The 19,719-nt window shown below is 41.5% G+C and overlaps 1 protein-coding gene across 3 annotated transcripts in view; it reads left to right on the top strand.

The window, feature by feature from the left end:
* The window catches only part of LOC135489224 (fibroblast growth factor receptor-like 1), a 65,343-nt gene extending 46,039 nt beyond the window's left edge, over positions 1-19,304 (top strand). For all 3 annotated transcript variants that reach the window (XM_064774473.1, XM_064774474.1, XM_064774475.1), the window contains exons 4-8: positions 11,669-11,725; positions 12,474-12,758; positions 12,978-13,096; positions 13,353-13,593; positions 13,886-19,304. In XM_064774473.1, coding sequence (XP_064630543.1) covers positions 11,669-11,725; positions 12,474-12,758; positions 12,978-13,096; positions 13,353-13,593; positions 13,886-14,268 — 1,085 coding nt within the window. In that variant the 3' untranslated portion in view covers positions 14,269-19,304. The remainder of the gene's footprint in view (positions 1-11,668; positions 11,726-12,473; positions 12,759-12,977; positions 13,097-13,352; positions 13,594-13,885) is intronic.
* The last annotated feature ends 415 nt before the right edge of the window (positions 19,305-19,719 follow it).

The following is a 19,719-nucleotide window of genomic DNA, read 5'->3' as shown; positions in this document are numbered from 1 at the left end:
TTCACAAGTTCAAAATTCGGAAAAATTTTCAAAGAAAAAGATTTTTTGGGACTGATGATGTTTCTTCATTTTGAGCAGAAAAAAAAAAATGAAAAAAATATTTGGACTCGAAGAAATTTTTTCATCCTTTTTTCATCCTTCAGAGTTGAATTTTTTCTCAAGTTCAAAATTCGGAAAAATTTTCAAAGAAAATTTTTTTTGTGACTGATGATGTTTCTTCATTTTGAGCAGAAAAAGGACAAGTGAAAAAAATATTTGGACTTGAATTTTTTTTTCATCTGTAGCATGACAAAATTACCGCAATCAATTTCTTAACACTAAAGTATACCTACATGTAGCCTTACAATCATAATAACTTGATTCTCAGCCGGAAACATAAGAGGTCCTTGTGTCAAGACAAGGAGGGGTTAAAGTTCATGTTACCTTTACACAAATCATGGTGAGTGTCTTGACATTAACATGACATGTCTTCATCATGTTTATCAGTGTCACCTCTCCTCTGACAGCTTGGCACCCTGGGTGCCCACGCCAAATTGAATAAGTGCCAAACATTGATAGAGACATTAAACAATGTTCAGGAATGCCTTTGTTTTATGCATCAAATTGATTTGAATAGCTTATCAGTGTTTAGAATCTGAGTGTGTTTATGAACTAGATCCGCTGTGCATTGTGAACGTGTCCTAACAGTTTCTTCATAGAGCCTGAGATAGGAAATTAGGACCTGTATAGCACGAAAATTTGCCCAACTGTGACTCACAGATTCTTAAAGTCTTCGGCCAGTTGCATCTAAAACTCAATTCAGAGTACAGTTTCATCGTACAGTGTCCCACCCATCTGGGGGGGGGGGGGGGGATCTGACTTTCAACCAGCCTGCAGGTCACAGTCACTGAAATCACTGATTTTCCAAGCTTGTCCACAAAATAACCTATTATCCTCCACTATATATCCCTCAATAACAAACTTACTCATCTTTATAAACCTTACCATGATGTATAGCAAGTGACACTTGATTTCCAGTCTGTTGACCCTGGGACAGTGTAGTGGGGGACCTCGCGAGGGACTGGCCTCGTTTGATGCCTCATAAACATCACATGTTTGTTTCTGACAATATCCGGTCATGATTTATTCATTTCATTCGAGATAAAGTCAATTCAAAACCAAATAGTGATCTAGGAATCATGATTGGGTCATCGCAATAAATTATGTTTCTGATTTATGAATGTGTTTTATGTCAATTGTTTGTCAAAATGCAATATATATCAAACTAATTTGACAGCTTAATCTTAATCTTAACAGTGGGATATTGTTTCTTTTCGGTTATTTTGCTGGGTAAGTTTGTGACACCATATTTGTTGGGTATGATACGTATCGATAATAAATGTGACAAATTATGTGCATTTGGTGAGTTTTGGACTGAAAACAAACCAGTTTATACCCGAATTGCTTTGAACATGGAAGATAGCTTTCTTCAGAGAAGACATCCCTGAAAAATGTGTTTTCTTTCAACTTGATGTCCTCCCCTTGTAGTTTAGGTAAACATTGTACAAAAATGGCAATCAAGTCTAAAATGCAAACTGTTTAGTCAGAAAGTAAATTCAATTACATTTTGAAAAAAATCCTGCCTCCTTTAGAGATTTAATTTAGAGATTTAATTTTTTCAAAATATTGAAAATTTGTGTTTCCTATTCAATAATGTGTTCAGTTGACTCACATAAAGACCTTCCTTGCGACGCAATCAATCTGAGTGCTTTTGAACATTGAGGAGAATTGAAGTAAATTCATTATCGCTATGTCACTTGCCTGCCAAAAATGTGAATCGGCCAATTGACGTAATTCTGCCGGTCTCGTGCAAACTTGAGGATTTATTTCATTTTTGTTTAGAACGTGGGTTGTGCACAGTCTTTTCTTCGATGTTAAACTTCGACTTGGTCTCAATTCATGAAACACGTCTGAGATGGATGTGGGTTGGTTGGCTTTAAGGGACTGAATCAGAAGGGGATGGAGGCAGGTGGCAGAGGTTTGCTGAAAGTTCTGTGTGATGCCTCACAGTTAGTGGTGTTACAGCCTCTCTCCTTGGTCTCTGGGTCCGTACTCCAGCCATCAAATGCTGACTTGCTTGTTCCATCCTGGGCATTAGTGCAAGCGGACATGGCCTCCTTAGAGGCTCTCAGAGACCTCATCGTACAGGTTCTACCCTTCCAGATGTTCATGTCAGGTCCAGAGCTGATCATTTTGTCGTTAGGGTTTTTCTTCATTACACCTAATCAATTAGAATCTGTTATTAGGGTCCCACATGCTCATTCAGGGAAACAAGGCTGGGCCCCACAAGCTCACAAGAGTCTCCCTGGGTCCCACTTGCTCACAAGGGTCTCACATCAAGTCAGCTAATGCAGGAACTTTGCCCCTCATTAGGGTCATTACAGGGTTCAAAAGAGCATTCATTGTCTCAGAGAGAGTAATCATTATCATTTCTCAGTTGCTGTCAAAGATGAAACATCTTGTTATTTTTTGGGGGTTGTTAGTGTTCACGTGATCCGTTGATTGAATGGGGAATTTGAATCTCTGAATATCAATTGGATGTTTCTCTGTGTCGTTTTGGTAGCCATTGTCTTACTCACTTGATGAACCCTTTGATCAGTCTTAGTTATCTTGAGAAGACCGTGTCATGTGTCTTATGTATCTCGGTGCTCTACGCCTCATTGAACAACGACAATCTGTATCATAGCATTTATTAATAAAACATGACTATCGAACCCATGTGACTAATCATGTCCAAATATGATCAGCCGTTTTGAACAGCACGCTTCTTTCGTATTCATTTATGCAAATCTGTTATGTGTGTGTGTTGAGGGATGTAGCTTAGCCCGTTAACCATTCATAAGGGTCAGTGACATGAGGTTCTGTGCGAAGGGAAGTTTTGTTGGGAAGATTTCGTTAGTGACTTACGGCGAGTTGCTGGTGAAGATGAAGCTCGAATAGAAGTCAATATTTGTCGATATCATATGATTGGTTTCAAGACTGGTTCTTGGCCTCGCTCTTCATATCTGGTGACCAGCCAATTCTAAACACCCATTGCCATGTGTTAGAATATCCCATGCTTCACTCATTTTTTCCCCGAACTAATGTCCCGGAATAAAAGACATTCTTATAAAGTTTCCCTCAGGGAATTCAGGTTGACTTTTTAGATGCAGCCATCTTAAACATTGGTTGCTATCCAATCAGCCGAGAAGGAAGAGATTGCGACCCGCATACCAAATCATCCGTCATTTTGTAAGCGTCCAGGCCGACTCTATTTGTAATGTTTCATCGACACCACTATTACCTCAGAGCATCTGCACGCTACATGCTCTCCCCTGTCTGGAGGTAAGAAAATGAGATTAATGACCCGGCGTTAATAACGTGCAGGGTGTTCAGACGTCATTTTTTCAGCAGCAGCTTGATATTACCATTTTCTCGTCCCAAAATGGATGTGTTTTTTTGGGTGCTTCATCTGGCGACAGAGATAGGGGTGTGATCATGTGTAATATCGAGTGGGTGGGCGGGAAACTTATTTGTGCGTTATTCCTGTCTGATACACTTTTTTCCCACTTGGTGGCTAACAAAGACAGAGGAGGCATCTTTCTCTATTGCACATCAATCAAATGTGAGCTCGGCGGCAATTTGCATGTCAGCTCGAGGGATATTGAACATTCTACTGTCTCACAGCAGTTGAAAAAAAATGATGATAATTTTTTTGTTACCAAGTTTGTAGGACTCCTTATAGATGTGTCAAATGAGGCGCTGGTTTGAAAAGCAGATGCAGCCGACATCATTTGCATCTGAGAAAGAACGTGCAGAGAGTATGAGCTCATTATCAATACAGGCTGAATCACAGGCTGCCAAAGATGCTTGTCACCCATTTCAACCCCATGATTGTCTCCTGTATATATCAGCTAACTCAGCTCACTTCTCATTTAGTTTGTCTAAAAATGCTATTTTCATTGCAATCCGTGAACATTTAGGAAAGTAAGAAACCAATACATTATTATGAAGCATTTCAGATCAATGCCACAGGAATTACAAAAGTCTCATAGTTGCCCTCTCGGAAATGAAAGTTTGAAGATTTCACTGAGCTGTGAATGTGTCACCATCTTTGCTGTATAGACATGATTCCAACCACCATGTTTACTCGGATCTTGGCATCGCCATGGAAATGAAAAGAAAACATCCAAATTGTGAGAAAAGTAAAGGTCATAAGGTCACACCTTAAGAAGCGGAAGCCCCCAGTTTTGAGATGTCCGTCTTTTCTCTCGGTTCCTGTGTCCCAGATTGGTGGTGAGATTCCGTCTTGAGTTTAATTTGCGGTGTTTTTGATGTTCTTTCACGAGTCGCCGTACAATATGCAAGATTCTATTCACAACCGGTCAATAACGCTGCAGAGTGTAACTTTAATTGGTGACAATAGCTGCCATGATTGGTTTGAATGTGATATTATTCTGTGGCAGTGGGTGGTGTCTCACTCACACTGGTTAACACGACTCAATGGTTTGTGATATGGTGATATGCTGGTTGTATTTGAAAAGGCTTTAAAAGATGATCTTGAGGTGTTTGGATCATGACAGGAGGTCTATTTAACATGTTATATAGGAGAACAATTCTAAAATTCCAATAGTTGCAGTTGAATTCTCATCATTATCAAAGCTCAGTTTGTTGACAGAATTGAAGAAAAAGACCTTTCAGTACATCAAGGCAGAGTTGAGTGTAGAAACATAGCAAACATAATTTGAAAACCCTGCAGGATAATGACGAGTGATACTGCAGATGTGTGACCTTGCAGTGGTCGAGTATCAGAGTACAGATCTCACTTTGACATATTTTCTTGTTAACCTTAACCCGAGGTCCCTTTAACAATAGCATGTCAGACGGCCAATAACGTCTCTTTGATCTCGTCCAGAATGGAGGCTGACTGTCACGTATCCTTTGTAGTTTGAGCTTGTCCCTCAAGGCGGCAATGCCATGTTGAGATTGGGTGAAAACTGTTGTTTTATTCATTGTAAGAAGCTCTCTCTTTCTATAAGGTACTAATCACCCTTGGTCTCCACCAGTTGAAAGTACGAGGAAGAAAAAACCTGTCCCTCTTCTCTCTGATACCATTGTTCCATGACTCATATCCTTGGATATCAGATGACGGCAATATCTCGTGGCTTCTGATCGAGGTAGTCGTGGTGCATTGTGGGTCTGAGTCAGGGACGGCAAACAATGTCTCTGTAACCTTGTGACTTGATGTCCCTCCAAGTCTTGCCTTGACTTTCACCTCGTCCATCAATGTCGCATGTTGCCACGTTTTTTGGACAATTTTGATTGATGACGACAGTCGGTTCGATCAGGAATTCATTACTGAGCGATATCTGTTTCTGGCTTAACATTTGATCACATGCAGCCGTGGTTATAGTAGTCGTGATTTCAAGAACCAAGATATGTCTTCTACAGCGTTCACTCTGCGCTTGGAGGTGGTTTTCTCCAGGGAGTATTCCCCTCCAAGGCAGGATGAGCGTCTCCTGCCTGCCACTTCAGTTGGGCAGGGCCTAGTGACTTCATCATTGGCCTCGACCAAGATATGTAATTGTCATGTCATCTTTGAAGGATTCTGTACGTTGTAGAGTCGAAAGTTAATTACCAGCAGAATCGGCATGACAATAAAAAGTGAAAAGACTTATAACCTCATTCTTACCTCAGGCCTATTACCAAATATCCATTCAATTACCTAAAAACTTCTGTAGGCCTGTTGCGTGGTGAATTCTACACCTCGTTCAAGATGGAAACCAGGATAAAGACCTTTCATCTCAGATCGGATGGTGGGCGGTTTTTCTCGGTTTCTCCGTGTTGTCTGATGGGCAAGGCTGCCTGTCATTCTCGGTGAGTAAGGTGAGCTTTCACCATTTGCTTTTTTCCAGCGAAGCCAGACACTTTACCTTCTGGCTGGCACCGTTAACTCTTGAATGGGTACAGGCTGATTTTGGGCTGATTTCAGGAAACTGGCTGATGTCCACTCAATTCAGAAACTGCTGAGCCAAAGGATGGTCTTAACTTCCAGGTAATGTTTGAATAGTGAGATGTGCCAGACCCTCTTTTGTTCTTTTTGAAAAGTATTGGTCGTATGTGTTGATCAGCTGGTCAATTTTGAAAACTTGTATGAGTGAGTTCATTGAGTTAGTAATGTGATCTAGGCACCATATGGCTCATATCAGCCAATCAGCTCAGCCATGTATACAGTCATGTTGATAGTATCTGCTTCTCACCGCTGTGCTCTACAGCTGATCGAATCATTATAAACAACAATCTCACTGTTCATGTCTGATTCACAATCGCAAACTGAAAATCTGGAAATTGATCAGGATCTGGCAACGTTATTTCCCCTGGCAGCTTCTATTTGATACATTGGCTTGAGGTAGGCCTATATATCAACTCTGGTGTAGGTTCGTGTGATTTATGGCTTCAACTCATATCGTTCTATCTCACCCATCAGTGCCAATGATAAAGAACCAAAAGGCCACAACGCTGTGTCAAAGGGAGTGTTCCTATTATCCAGCGCCCATTCATCCAAATATCCCAGCCATGCCAATAGTCAATAACAAACTGTCATGTCTATACGATTCTATAATTCCATACCATAGAGCAACAAAATGAAAACATGTCAAATTAAACTCATACTCTCTGTGTGACAGTTGTGTGTAAGCTGCAGTCAACTGTGTAAAATGGCTGGACACAAGCAAAGATGGCCAGGGGTAGAATTTGAAGACATGAATGCACATTCTGAAATAAATAAATGTCTATTCAGGTGAAGAAGGCGGTAGGCATTACTTCATTCTTTAGAGTTCAAAATAGCGCGGTCGTGGAATTATGGTATGATATGTGGACAGACAGACAGGCACTGGTTCCATTACAGCTGCATTCTCTGTTTGTGGCACATCAACAAGCCCTGTCATCCATCCCCGCCGCCCGCTTTGATCATGACCGCCCCAAACCTCGCCACAAAGAACCGGAGAAATGTGACCGAAAATCCTTCCAAAATCTCGCTAAATATACCCCGTGCATTCTGATCCCACAATTGAGAGATAACTGCATGGAGAATCCCAATTTAATCTTGACCATTGTGAAATTCCGTGTGCACCTTTTGTGAAAATGTGGTATAAATCTGTTTAGCGGTAAGGTGTACTGGGTGCTGTCAGGGATGCAGTGAATGATAGCGTGGCTTTAGCAGCAAATCTCACGTTTACGTCATAGAGGTTCCTCTACATTGGTACATAGATTCCACAGCTGGCCCCAAAGGCTGGTGTGAAATGGACCAAGTCGACTTTGGGTGTACCTACTTAGAACCAATGGTATATGGGTTACTGATGGTCCTTGTCTAGTCTCCAATTGGAGCTGCCCAGCTGTGTTAATACTCTATAAATCACAGCCATAAAGACTTCACTGACAGGGGACATGCTTCCCCAACCTTGTAACACTAAACACAGGCTCTCAGCAATTAATATCACCTCAACAGGTTGTGAAGTTGCCCATTAATTTTCCAATGTGTACTTAATCTTTAGTATCACATCAAGCCAAGAAGCTTTCAACCTGGACAAGATACAACATCATACAACCATTCAATGATGTTACCAAAAAACTACCAGACTAGATTGCTATTAATTGCTTCTTGAGAAGGTTGTGAAGTTTGCCATTTATTTTCCTGGTGAGTGTAGAAGAAAGACTTAATCTGACATTTGTCTTGTTTGAGCCAAGTAGCTTAGTCCTAATGATGAACAATAGTCTTCTCTCTTATTATGTGATTAATAGGTTAGCTCCCCCTTGCAGTATTGGGGGTGTAAGTAGCATGTACCACAAGTCTGAGTGAATAGATTAAGCTTTTCTTGTTTTATGTTATTAGTGTGACGACAGTATGTGGTTCTAAAGGAAAGTAATTCTTAAGTTGGAGAAAAAGTCGTTGATGTTTTGTCAAAGTGCCCTCAAAATGCATTGACAATCATGACGATTTGCTACTTCAACAAAAACATGGATGATGTTTGAAATGGGGCAGCAGGCGGTCTTGTTGTTTTCAACTCTCCGTCTCCCTGCAGGTCTTGATTCAGCTCCATTTCACCTCTCGCTGTTCCCAGATTCCGCTAGTAATCTATCTGAGCTGATACCAACCAAATTAGTTTCGTGATTGCTTCGCCTCTCTCCAGGGAATGCTGGGAAGACCGGGGAGCATTAATTGCCAGGTCATGGCTTTGGTTTCGACATTCGCTCAAGTGAAAACAGGCTGCTGGGAAAATGAATCAGGTTTATCAGTGATTGTCATCTGACTCTGGCCGTTTCATTGGGTGAGCTCAAAATGGCGAAGAGCAATTACAAGTTGTGGCTTTAATGCAGTAACTATGTTGTCATTATAAGGGTGGAAATCTAAAAACAGGGTATTTGCATTTCTTGCTCATCTTCTTCTTTTCAAAAATGAAAGTGATCATAAGACATTTATCAAGTATGAACACTAGATTCTCCAGGTTGTTTATAAATTGTGGATTTCTGGCACCTATCAGCCAAGACAGCCATAGAATTCACGTGAAACTGCACAATTCCTCGGCATCCTGACGTGATGAAAATAAACAAGCTGATAAAATGTTCACTTCTCTTGGTGGATATGGTTGCTTGAGTGATTTTCAGTTGTTAGTAGCGACTGCCAACGGGCGAATGGTAGGAAGGTGGGTAATTGAATGCTGGCAGGGACTGGTTGAACTCCACACTTGCTGTAGCTTGAGGCGAGCCTGATATCACTTGCCAATCACGCCGCTCGAGAGGCAAGAGGTTGCTTCTAGGATTTCTTGTATTTGATAGAGCTGAAGGTTGGCTGGCATCTTCTTTGCCACTGTCATATTCATGACTTTGACAGTTAGTCCTGCTTTTTGACTCTCGTTGCTTGTTGAGATGGTAAATGGCGCCTCACCTTGTTTCCCGAGCCCAGCATGTCTAGCCTCAGTACCGTTGGTGAGATTCCCTCTTGGAGTCTTCTCCCAGACTGGTCTCTCCCCCAACTTGGAATCATGTTCATACGGCTTTATCGCCCAGCAAGAATGCAGAACCTCCTTGAATGTCATGTGGCATTTCTAGCGTAGATTTCTTGAATAATTCCACAGCTAATATCAGATGCGACAAACTTATCGTCTCAACCTTGTTCCCAGTGGCAGTGATTGCCAGGGATTCAACGGAACCTTGTGCAACAAAAACGAAAGATTGCGTTGAGCATCTGTGATCAAATCTGACCAATCTTGGTTACTGATATCGAGGCATCCGTGGCATCCGGTGGAACGTTTGGCTGCATTCACAGCGTAGCAGTCATAGGTGCGGATGTTTTTATTCAGATGAAGCTGATAATTGAAGGGCGAAGAGTGGTTTTTATCTCACATTAGAGCACACTTGAGATCGGCGCGATGACTTGTGACTGAGATATGTCGTTATTGATATTATCTGATCAAGGCAACTGGAACATCTTGTACTCTCCTTTCCTCATCACAAACAGCCTGCCTCAGATGTCACCCTTCCCCTGCCTTCCCCGCCACCTGATATGTATTGTGCCACGTGTCTTGTGCCGATTGTTCTCATTATCCAGATGAAAGTACAGATTATGATTTATTGTTTTGATTTATGAGACGTTCATTTATCTGTATTAGTCAGTTTGTCTCAGTCTGGTGATCGCCGTCATATATGGTATGATTGTTGAAGGACTGGAGTTATTGGTTGTCTCACCACTTGCTGCGCGAAGTTGGAGCTAAAATGTGGGCTTAAAACTGAGTTGGCAGCTGAGGTTTGTGCAAAATGATTACTCTGTGGTGTGTGCAGAGATTCCCATTGAACTGAAGGTAACTCTCCATATCATGGCACATGGCATCCTGGCCAGTGGGGGTGTCAGGGCGTCACTCATCAGATGTGTCCTCCTCAATTTACATATGAAATTATACTGTTCCCAAGTTGTCAACACCCTGTATATCTCTCGGCCGCTGATGCGAGCTGATGACTCACCTGTCTGTCAGTCGACGGGCCGGACGTTGAAGTTAAAATGGCCGCCACGTATCAGCTGCAAATTTCTGTAGCTTTTTAAGGTTACTTTGTCTCTTTGGAAATGCTTACATAAGTTAGAGCTTTACAGAATCGCCAAGCGCCTGAGCTCCACTATGAAATGATATCCCCTCTGACCTTGGCATCAAAATCAACAAAGAAAGGACTACAAATCATATAGTTCAATTGTGTAAAGTACCATCCATATGCCTGACTATCTTTAGGTTTTGAATATCAAACTCACTATTATAGACATCCACACCAAAGGACACTTTGCATTCTTATGATCCATGTCAAGGAAGTCAGGGGTGATTCTCTAAATCACCAACTCCCGAGATGAGAGGGCAAGGGGTCACAAGGCGTTCCTGAGCAGGTGGATCTTATTAGCAAGAAGTTGGCAATTCTATCAGGGAAACTATTCCATTTATTAATGAATGCTGTCTTTTGATTGCTAAAGCTCATTAGGATGAGAAACTTGTCGTAAAAATTAATTTCCTTGATGAGCGAGATGGGTCAAGATGATAATGGCGGGGCTCGTAAAGTGTCGCGTTGTAACCGCGGTGAGGTCCATCTGATCTTTCACCTGTCAAGAAAAGGAATCAATTCATCCGCTCCCTTTAATGAAATCCCCTCCCTCGCTTGTAGCAACGTCTTTGATGCTAATCCTGTAATTAAAGATATTAAAACCAACATTCGCCGAGGGGAATTTTTCCGTTATCTCAGTAATGCTGATCAGTCTGATTAATTTATTTCGTCCGGCGCTTGACCGTGGTTGCCGCAAATGGCCAATATTGTCTTGATGCTGATTGGTCGAGAGATATATTACAACTGAACGTCTGCTTATTCTTTGTACTTGGTCCCATCATCGCAAAAGTCGTCTGCTGAGGCTCACGACGCTGAAAGATAAACAATTCAGAGAACGTGGCATCGGCAGGGGGAGGACTTAATGTCGATATTACAACGTTACAATGCTACGTCGCCATCTTATTAAACAATAGGCTGGGTGCGCTTTCACTTCCCGTCAGTAACTATCAAGAGATTTGCATAATAATTAACGTGGCTCGGATCGACGCTGTAATTTATTTATGCGTCATTAGTATGTGGAGATTAACACAATTTTCTAATCATGGAAATTAAGTTAGAAACCTTCATCTTTGTGTCCTTGTATTGTTCAAAGGGATTTGGCCCTTAATGCCCCTCGCATCCCTTTCTCAGATATTGTGATATCACCACAGAAATATTTCTTGGAGTTAGAAATCTGATTACAATCTCGCAACATCGCCAATTCCTTTTTCCTTGGGGTCCGATAAATTTGAATATTCATTTGGCATAAGGGAGATTAGTACCCTGTGCGCCTGTCATCGGGTTTGAGTCGAACCCTTCATTTTGGGCCCTTATTCTCTCGCTGCGCCTGTTAGTGGTCATAGCCATTGTGGAGTGGATTAAACTGAAAGTAGAAGTTTTTGAATGGTAGATAAGATGGCTCAAGACAATGGTGAGATGGTGAGCAAGATTGAAAACCGAAAAAAAAAAAGTTTACCGTTGTGCAAGTGGTATAGCAGTGATTTTATTCTGTATCTTATTCGTATATTTGCAGAAAATCTCAATGATACTGCTACCCTACTGGAACACGATCTTGGTGATAAGTCAGGAGGTGAGTATGTGAAGGAAACCAGCAAAGAAACAAGCCTCTTTCTGGAGTTATTTACAATGGGGGTCATAATGTTGTCCACTGCAGATGACATCTTGGGGATTGAAAACTTGACAGGACCGATCTGGTCTGTATGGTAGTCCTACTACACAATACCAGGCCACACATTGTATATGGCGGCCCCTTGCTACTTCAACGCTCCATTGCTAATGACAGGCCCCAGGATGGAACTTTAGATACAAAAGCCAGGAAATTTTCTGCTGAAAAATGCTATGATTAATGAGCTTCTATCCAAAGTTGCATCAAACAAATGCACCGTAATTTCTGATAAAAAGTTCTTCTCTCTTTGGCATCGTACATGATCCGACTGCTAAATGCAATGACTATAGCGTGGGAGCACACAAAGGGTTAAAGGGCTTTGTATGAGATGATGGATGAGGCAGAAGGCAGTGACGCTGCTGGTAAAAACATGACTAAAACTGAGTCTACTGAGCGCTAAATACAAGCTGAAGTTGCCTCCATGAATGGATCATGTTGTTGGCCACGCCTGGAAGCTCTGGTCGGGCCATCATGAGGGAACCGTGATGTAGCATTGGCAGGTTAGATCTGTGACCAGGATCAAGAAGTCAAAACATTGTCTAATCGTGCTCCAATGAAATGGCTGTATCTGGCCCTGGAAGGTATTCATAGTAGGCCCTAACAGGCCCATCAGGATGTCATAAGTTGCTGACGTCTCCTCTTCATCTTCCAGTTCCCCCACAATTCAGTCATCCCACAAAGATGCGAAAACACATAGACACACCAGAGGGAAGCTCAGTCAAGTTAAAATGCAAAGCGCGAGGCAAACCGCGGCCGGAGGTCATGTGGTACAAAGACGGCCATGTTCTACAGGGTGAAATCAGTCGTGGCTTAGCAACTGTCACAAAATGGACAATTCTGTTACGCAGCCTGCGACGGGCAGACAGCGGGAGATATACGTGTAAAGTGTTCAACCGGGCTGGGTCCATCAACTTCACTTACACTCTCAATGTAATAGGTAAGTCTTCAGGCAGGAGAGGTTTGAGAGACAGTGAAGCTGAAGGACTTCCTGGCATGCTCTTGGTTTAGTTCTCTTCATAGTTGTCAGGTGGCAGCATGTGATGGTCTGGAGCCGAGTTCAATGGAATCTTTGTGATGGGTTCTGTAAATCATCTGATGAGTATCTCTATCTCTGGTAGTTTTGTTTTGTAAGACAATTTATCCCATTTGATTTCAGACAAGTTAAAAATGAAGCCAACGCTTCTCGCGCCTCATCCTGTCAACACGACTGTGAAACATGGTGACACAGCCTCGTTTCAATGTATGATGAAGAGTGAAGTCACACCACATATTCAGGTGAGAAACACAGTTTGTTTGGAAAGTGAAAAGCAACAGGAATGGTACCATTGGAAACAACTCATTGGGAACAGTCCAATGATGTGGTCATGTTGATAGGTAAACAAATGGTACCATCAGAAAGAGCTCATCGAGAGCTTTCCAAGGATTGGTCCTGTAAATAGGTTTTGATGACTCTCAACTTTTGGATTTTTGTGTCAAGCTTGACAACATACACGCCTCAATCTGTCCTTAACCTCGTCCCTTTGCCTTCCAGTGGTTGAAACGTGTCGATAACGCGTACATTCTCAAGCAGATGATGAATCGCACCATTGAAGTGAGCGGCCAGAAATTTATGGTGTTAAAAACTGGTGAGGTGTTAGCGAAGAAGGATGGATCTTATTTGAATAAACTTGTGATCCCCAACGCGAGTGAGGACGACTCAGGTCTCTATGTGTGTTTGGGGACGAATCTGATGGGATTCAATTACAGGGAGGCTTATCTCACGGTGTTGCCAGGTAAGCAAAAAATGTTTCTGGAATCGTCTCTTTATTTGAGTTGATCCAGCTGAATGACAGGGTCACATATGGCCCATAATGGTGTCTCTGTGGTGTCCTAACACTCCCACTCAAAACCACTCTGGAGCAGCTTTCACACCAAGGAGTTCCCTGAGTGCCACCTGGTGAAGACAGTCCTGATGGGCCTGTCCGTCAGTCTCTGTCGCACTAGTGTGGTAACTGTTCACTATTCTGTCCAACTCGGCCAAACTGATGTTTTCTTGTGTAAACCCACGTTTTCCTTCTCTTCCAGATCCCAACATCCACATGATGGACCTCTCCAACTACAACCAAGGTCTGACGGAGAAGTCTGGCTCACACATTAGCGACCCAACGCATCTCACGTTAATCATCAGCTTGCCGATCGCGGCCGCTGTTATTCTCATTGCCATAATTATTGTTATTCGTCAGAAGTGCTCAACGAACACGCCCACAATAAACCATCAGCGATACGCTGTTCCGCCAATGCAAGATAAAGACCATTTTAGGACGATACCAAACCATCAGTCGGGTTTGACTAGTCGAGATCAAATAGTGAAAAGTTACAATCCTGATTTACACTCTCATTCAGATATCTCTCAGTTACCGCGGATGTACACTCAGCCACAGCAGCATACCATGTACGGAGAGTGCTAAAAACATAGCATGGAGTGTTGAAGACATCAACACAAAAACTTATTTTGGCTGAGGGAGATGATTTCATTGGTTCCCATATTGGGCAGAACTGCTGTGCTATAAACATGGAAGCATTGTTAGCTGGATCATGGAAAATTCAAGATTTATTGCAATATCAGTCAGGAGTCATCACAACTTTATTAATGGCAGCACTTCCAGTGGTATTCCATTGATGGAAGTTGACAGAGTTGGGTTGACTCATGACTGGGATAACAGCCGGACTGCTGTGGGGGAATAATGAGGAAGTATTCCTCAATTAACAACATCCTAATGGATCACAATTGAAATGTACTGCAGTGTCTAATGGATCACAATTGAAATGTATTGCAGTGTCTAATGGATCACAATTGAAATGTACTGCAGTGCCTAATGGATCACAATTGAAATGTACTGCAGTGTCTAATGGATCACAATTGAAATGTATATATTTTAGACTTGCATGCCACTGTTTCTGTTTAAGGATTTTAACTTATTGTCTTCAACGGTGGGTCACAAAGAAATAGCACAAAAGTCAAAAGAGATTTACTATTTAATATTGAAAGGTAAAATCACTTTTTAGACTGTATTAAATAGTTAAGCCGGATAAAGTGATCGGGACTCACAAACTTGTAACCATAATGTTAGCATGGCTCATTTGCCTTCAGGAGACCAGCTACCTCAATCATACATGGCTTAAACATTTCACAGGGTAGACTTGAGAATCATGTTTTGGTGTGGGTCTTGATCTTAAAAGTTAAACATTGGCCTGTTAGGTGCAAATAGATTGAAGTAAGTGATTAATGGAACTTGAATGAAGACTCACACCAAATAAGAGATTCTGTGGTCATATAACAGGGTATTCTCCTAGATCCAAGGAATGGGTTCTGCTGTAAGCTGTAAGGGGACACAAGTGCAGCTACCCAGAGCGCTGTGTATTGTGGTGACCTTGGTATTCTAGGTCAAGGTCAAACTTGTGATTGTAAACATTGAACAAACGAGAGCCCTACATGACAATACCGAGCAGTTTTAGGTTAATATATTACATGCTGGGCGGATCTTGTCAAATTGGGGAGGTTTTTTTGTTGACATTTCCTTGATAATGATGGGTTTTGTACCATATGTGGGATGACATGTATTCGTAGCAATAGCAATGCAAGCCACCTGTATCAAGCCTAACTTTGTAATGCACCAGTTCTTGAAACAATGTGAAGCTGCATTGATCAGATTGCACGTCTTTGGTGCATCTAAAACTGCTTTTTCTGTCCTACAGTGGTTGTCTTGCAATGCTTTGGTACTTGTGAACTTGGGTGGAGTTATTAGAACATTATTTTTAGACAGTCACTGTAGAATGAACGTGGACGGGTAAAAACAACCTTGTTCCTAGGGTGTTGTTGTATTCATGTGTTGCATGTATGTGAATCACTGTGCATTCCTAGGCACGAGGTTGCTGTTGAAGTCCGATGCTATGTTTGGGTTTAAAATGAGCAATGTCAGATGCACTGCACTTACAATAATGGAAAGAAAGCAATGATTATGTAAATAGGCTTATGTAAATAAGTGTATACTGAACATGTATATGTGGGTATATAGCTGTTGAGATAATTTATTTAACTTTGGTATACAAATCTTGGACAAAATGTCTGAATGGACAGTTGTGTGTGTAGAACTTAATATCTGTTTTTTAAAAAGACCAACTCTGTGAGAAGTGTCTGTTCCAAAATGGTGTGAAATAACATTTGCTTTATAATGAGACCAAATCTCTCTCTCTTTGACGATGACAGAGAAGGTGTGAAACTGAAGAGAAGCAGATTTTTGAGACGGTCTTTAGAAATCATAGAGCTTCATTCTTGTTTGCGATTTCTTAAAGCTGCTCCAGATATCTTTTTGAAATTGAGTCAGTTTACAGAAAATTACAGTTTGAACTCATTACAAATCCAACCTGATTTTAATAAGTGTCATTTGATTTCGACTGGCGGTTTACAAGGCTCTGCGGAAATTGTTCCATTCCCTCTGTCGTTCTGTGGCAAATTATTGTGAAAAACATATGGCTTATGGTTTCGGTGCTAGTTCTGCTTACACGTGGACAGTGGTGCCACCTTTAATTGTAATGGCTCCTGTTAGCGAAGTATATGTGCTATTTAATCAAAGTTACCAATTGTTCATCGACTTACATGGTGTCCAGGAGCACAATTTTGCGAGTTAATCAGCAGATGATTTTGCTTTTCTGTCCGATAATGTGGATGATATTGATAAGATTCCCCAAGTTATTCATTCAAATGTAGGCTTAACACTAAGGTGAATACCGTGATAAAGGAGCTGATAATATGTGGTTAATTGGACCATGCATGGTGTATTGTTGATTACATGGCTTAATAGATGGTGTATTTTTGGTAAACATTATTGTACTTCTGATCTCCCATGAATTGTTTGAAAAATGGCTTAATCCTGATAATGCCTTGCTGCCTTATCTGCTTGATTCAATTGAGGTTGAGCGGGGATGATAGTGTGCTGGATGAGCCTTACGGCTTCGGTAGAGAACTTGAGATACAGCTCATTGATATCTCAGTTGAATCAGGCTATCCGAAAGCCTCGCAAAGTTTTGTGTTTCTTTCCTTGATTTCAAATTGTTGTTGGCAGTTTTTATACCCAGTCCTTCACATACTGTAAAACCAGTCAGGATGTGAAACCAAATTTGTCTGAACGTTGACGCCCTTTTGGCCGTCATGACATACTTTCTGTGCTATTTTAAGCATGAGTGGGAGTGGTATTTCTGTTTATAATCTTCGGACAGCTTCTGTTGTAAAGCTGTCACCTGGTAGTGAGGTTGCCGACATCAATTTGGATCCCAAGTCCTGTGTAGTACTGGTATATGAGTACTTTTGAAACAGGGTATAAAATATGACGGTGTAGATTATTGATTTAAATATTGGCGATGAAACGATTCAAGTCATAGTGATGACGAACAGGGTATAATTAGTTAGATGGTGTTGTACAGGGTATCACGTGGCGCCCTCTGTGTTGTATAGATAATCAGCGCCAGTTTTCCAAGATTCATATTTTGTAGATCAAGTACGCTTCATATCTTATAGAAAGTTTTGGGGAATATCGTCAATACATGTATTTAGAAAGGCTGCGAACTGCGTGTAACGGGTCTGGTTGTTTGAGTGAGTCTAAGATATGGGCCGTACTTGATTTCTAGTGGTTGTAATTCATATGGCTTAAGCTCCCTAACTGGTGTGGGAGTTACATCGAGAGGTGGACTATATTTACAGGGTGTTGCCCAAGGAAACGCTGAATGAATACAAAGACTTATCTGCATAATCTGCACATCCAAAACGAATATTTCGCTTGATTTTTAGAATTTTCTACGGATATTGTGGCTTCAAATATGTCTGTATGTTGAGGTTTTGAGGAAGTTATCGAAGCAAGTTCCTGTTAAATTCTTGTAAGTGGATGTCTCGCTGACAATTTGTAAATGTTTGTAAGTGTGACTGGTGAGAGAATAAAGGGAATGTGTCCATGTCACATGTGTCCACCATGGTTTCACTGTCTGGTTTTGGACAGTCACATACATCGCCTTAGAATCACAAGCAATAAGTGAAAGTCATTGGACCAAGTCTTTGGGAGAAATTTGACGAAAGCTCATTCAGTGTCAATAAGGAGTTTAATAGTCTGATAAACTGCTGGTGATCATTGTACTGTTAATTCATCCAGGAGCTGTCATTTGTCAATGTGCTCCTGCAAGCTAGAAGGACAGGCCGGCTCCTGACTGATTTGACAGTAACTGGGCAACCCAGTTGTGATTTTTTTCTGGAGAGGTACTGTATGAGGAGCCATCAAGGACAAAATAGCAGTATCCATGACAATATCACACAAGGTCACCCTGGCCCATGGTCAGTGTGGCCCACTGATCATCAGCTGAGGTGGCCAGTTGGAAAGTGTTCCTTTGGAGCCTGAAGTTATCAATATGAAGTGCACACGGGTTTTTTCCACAATTAGCTGTATATATCTTGAAGAATCTCATTTCAGTCAGAATCTCAGCACTTCTTTGTCTTATTTATCAATTTCTGGCTCCAACTTGAGTTTCTAACTGGCCATCTTACCTGCTCTCTCCACCAGTCCTCCTTTCATGACCGGTAGTAAGGGAGAACCTACTATGGTCCATTTGTTGAAATATGCATAGTTTGTATTCGTGTCGAGAACTGTCTATCTCCTGCCTGGCAGGAACTTTCTTATTTCAAGTTTATAATGGCGCTGGCATCTCCTGCCAGAACCAGCTTTGAAAGCAAATTTCCTCTTTTATAAACATAAACTTGCTATTTTAGGAGGTATGGACCTGCTTCGTCCTTACAAAAGCAATACTATTTTAGAATCGAAAGCACTTTTGAGCAATATAAATGAAATGTGCTATGATGAAAAGCAATACGGTCTTGCTCTTTTCGAAATCTATCTTACTTCTAGCTGTGGTCAGCTTTGGTCAATGTCAACCTTGAGAAACACCTCTTGATGTATGTAATGTATGTATGGTGTTGTGTACATACATAGGAACAGCATTTGGTCATGGTCTTTTTAGTTCTGTTTTGGTTGTGTTTGATACCGTCAGATGGCTCTGTTCCTCCATGGCGGTATGATTGACGTTTGCTTCTGAATTTAACTTGCTTTTTGTATTTTGAGTCAAGGAAACATTGAGATATGGGAAACCCACTGGCCTTAACGAGTGCCTCTTGTAGAGACAGTGTCCACTTGGCTTCAGAGGCCCACTGGCCTTAATGAGTGCCTCTTGTAGAGAAGGTGTCCAATTGGCTTCAGAGGCTTTCTTTGTACCTCTGCCTCTGCCCACGCACACCACCTCCACTTGAGATCACAGAAATGTCCCATCTTGCCGAAATCAAGTAATATCAGAAGCAGATGCCACTTATTTTCATTGTCGATCTTTTCTTACAATCATGTTTTCAAATTGAAATATATCAATTCCGGAAGGCAGGGTCAGTATCTTCCAATAAATTTCTTTAAGATGTCTTAAAAATTGTGTTATCTTTATATTTATCATTAAAGGGGGACGCCATTCCTATTGTGATCACCACCAATGAAGTCAAGTATGCTGTGAATAGTGCATAGGTACATTACCAACATCACAATACAGTGTTATTGCATGGACTACACTCTTATCTTATTCATGGTGCAACCCATTGGACGACAGATCCCCAGTTCACCATCGTCCAGACCAAGCACTGATCTGTCTCCAATGAGATAGGTATTTCCCCCAATTGCCAGCACTGATCTGTCAGTCGTCCAAGTTGAAGAAATATCCCAATCTTGCACCTGGCCAATAAGAAACTGGCCAGCAGTAAGTACTACAGTGCCCAACAAAGGAGAGATGAGACAGTCACAACCAGACCGAATCAACGACGACGAGGAGAACCTGGCTGCTCC

The sequence above is a fragment of the Lineus longissimus genome, chromosome 6 (genome assembly GCF_910592395.1).
Source record: "Lineus longissimus chromosome 6, tnLinLong1.2, whole genome shotgun sequence".
NCBI classification, from domain to species: Eukaryota; Metazoa; Nemertea; class Pilidiophora; order Heteronemertea; family Lineidae; genus Lineus; species Lineus longissimus.
This window is presented reverse-complemented; position numbering and strand designations above follow the sequence as displayed.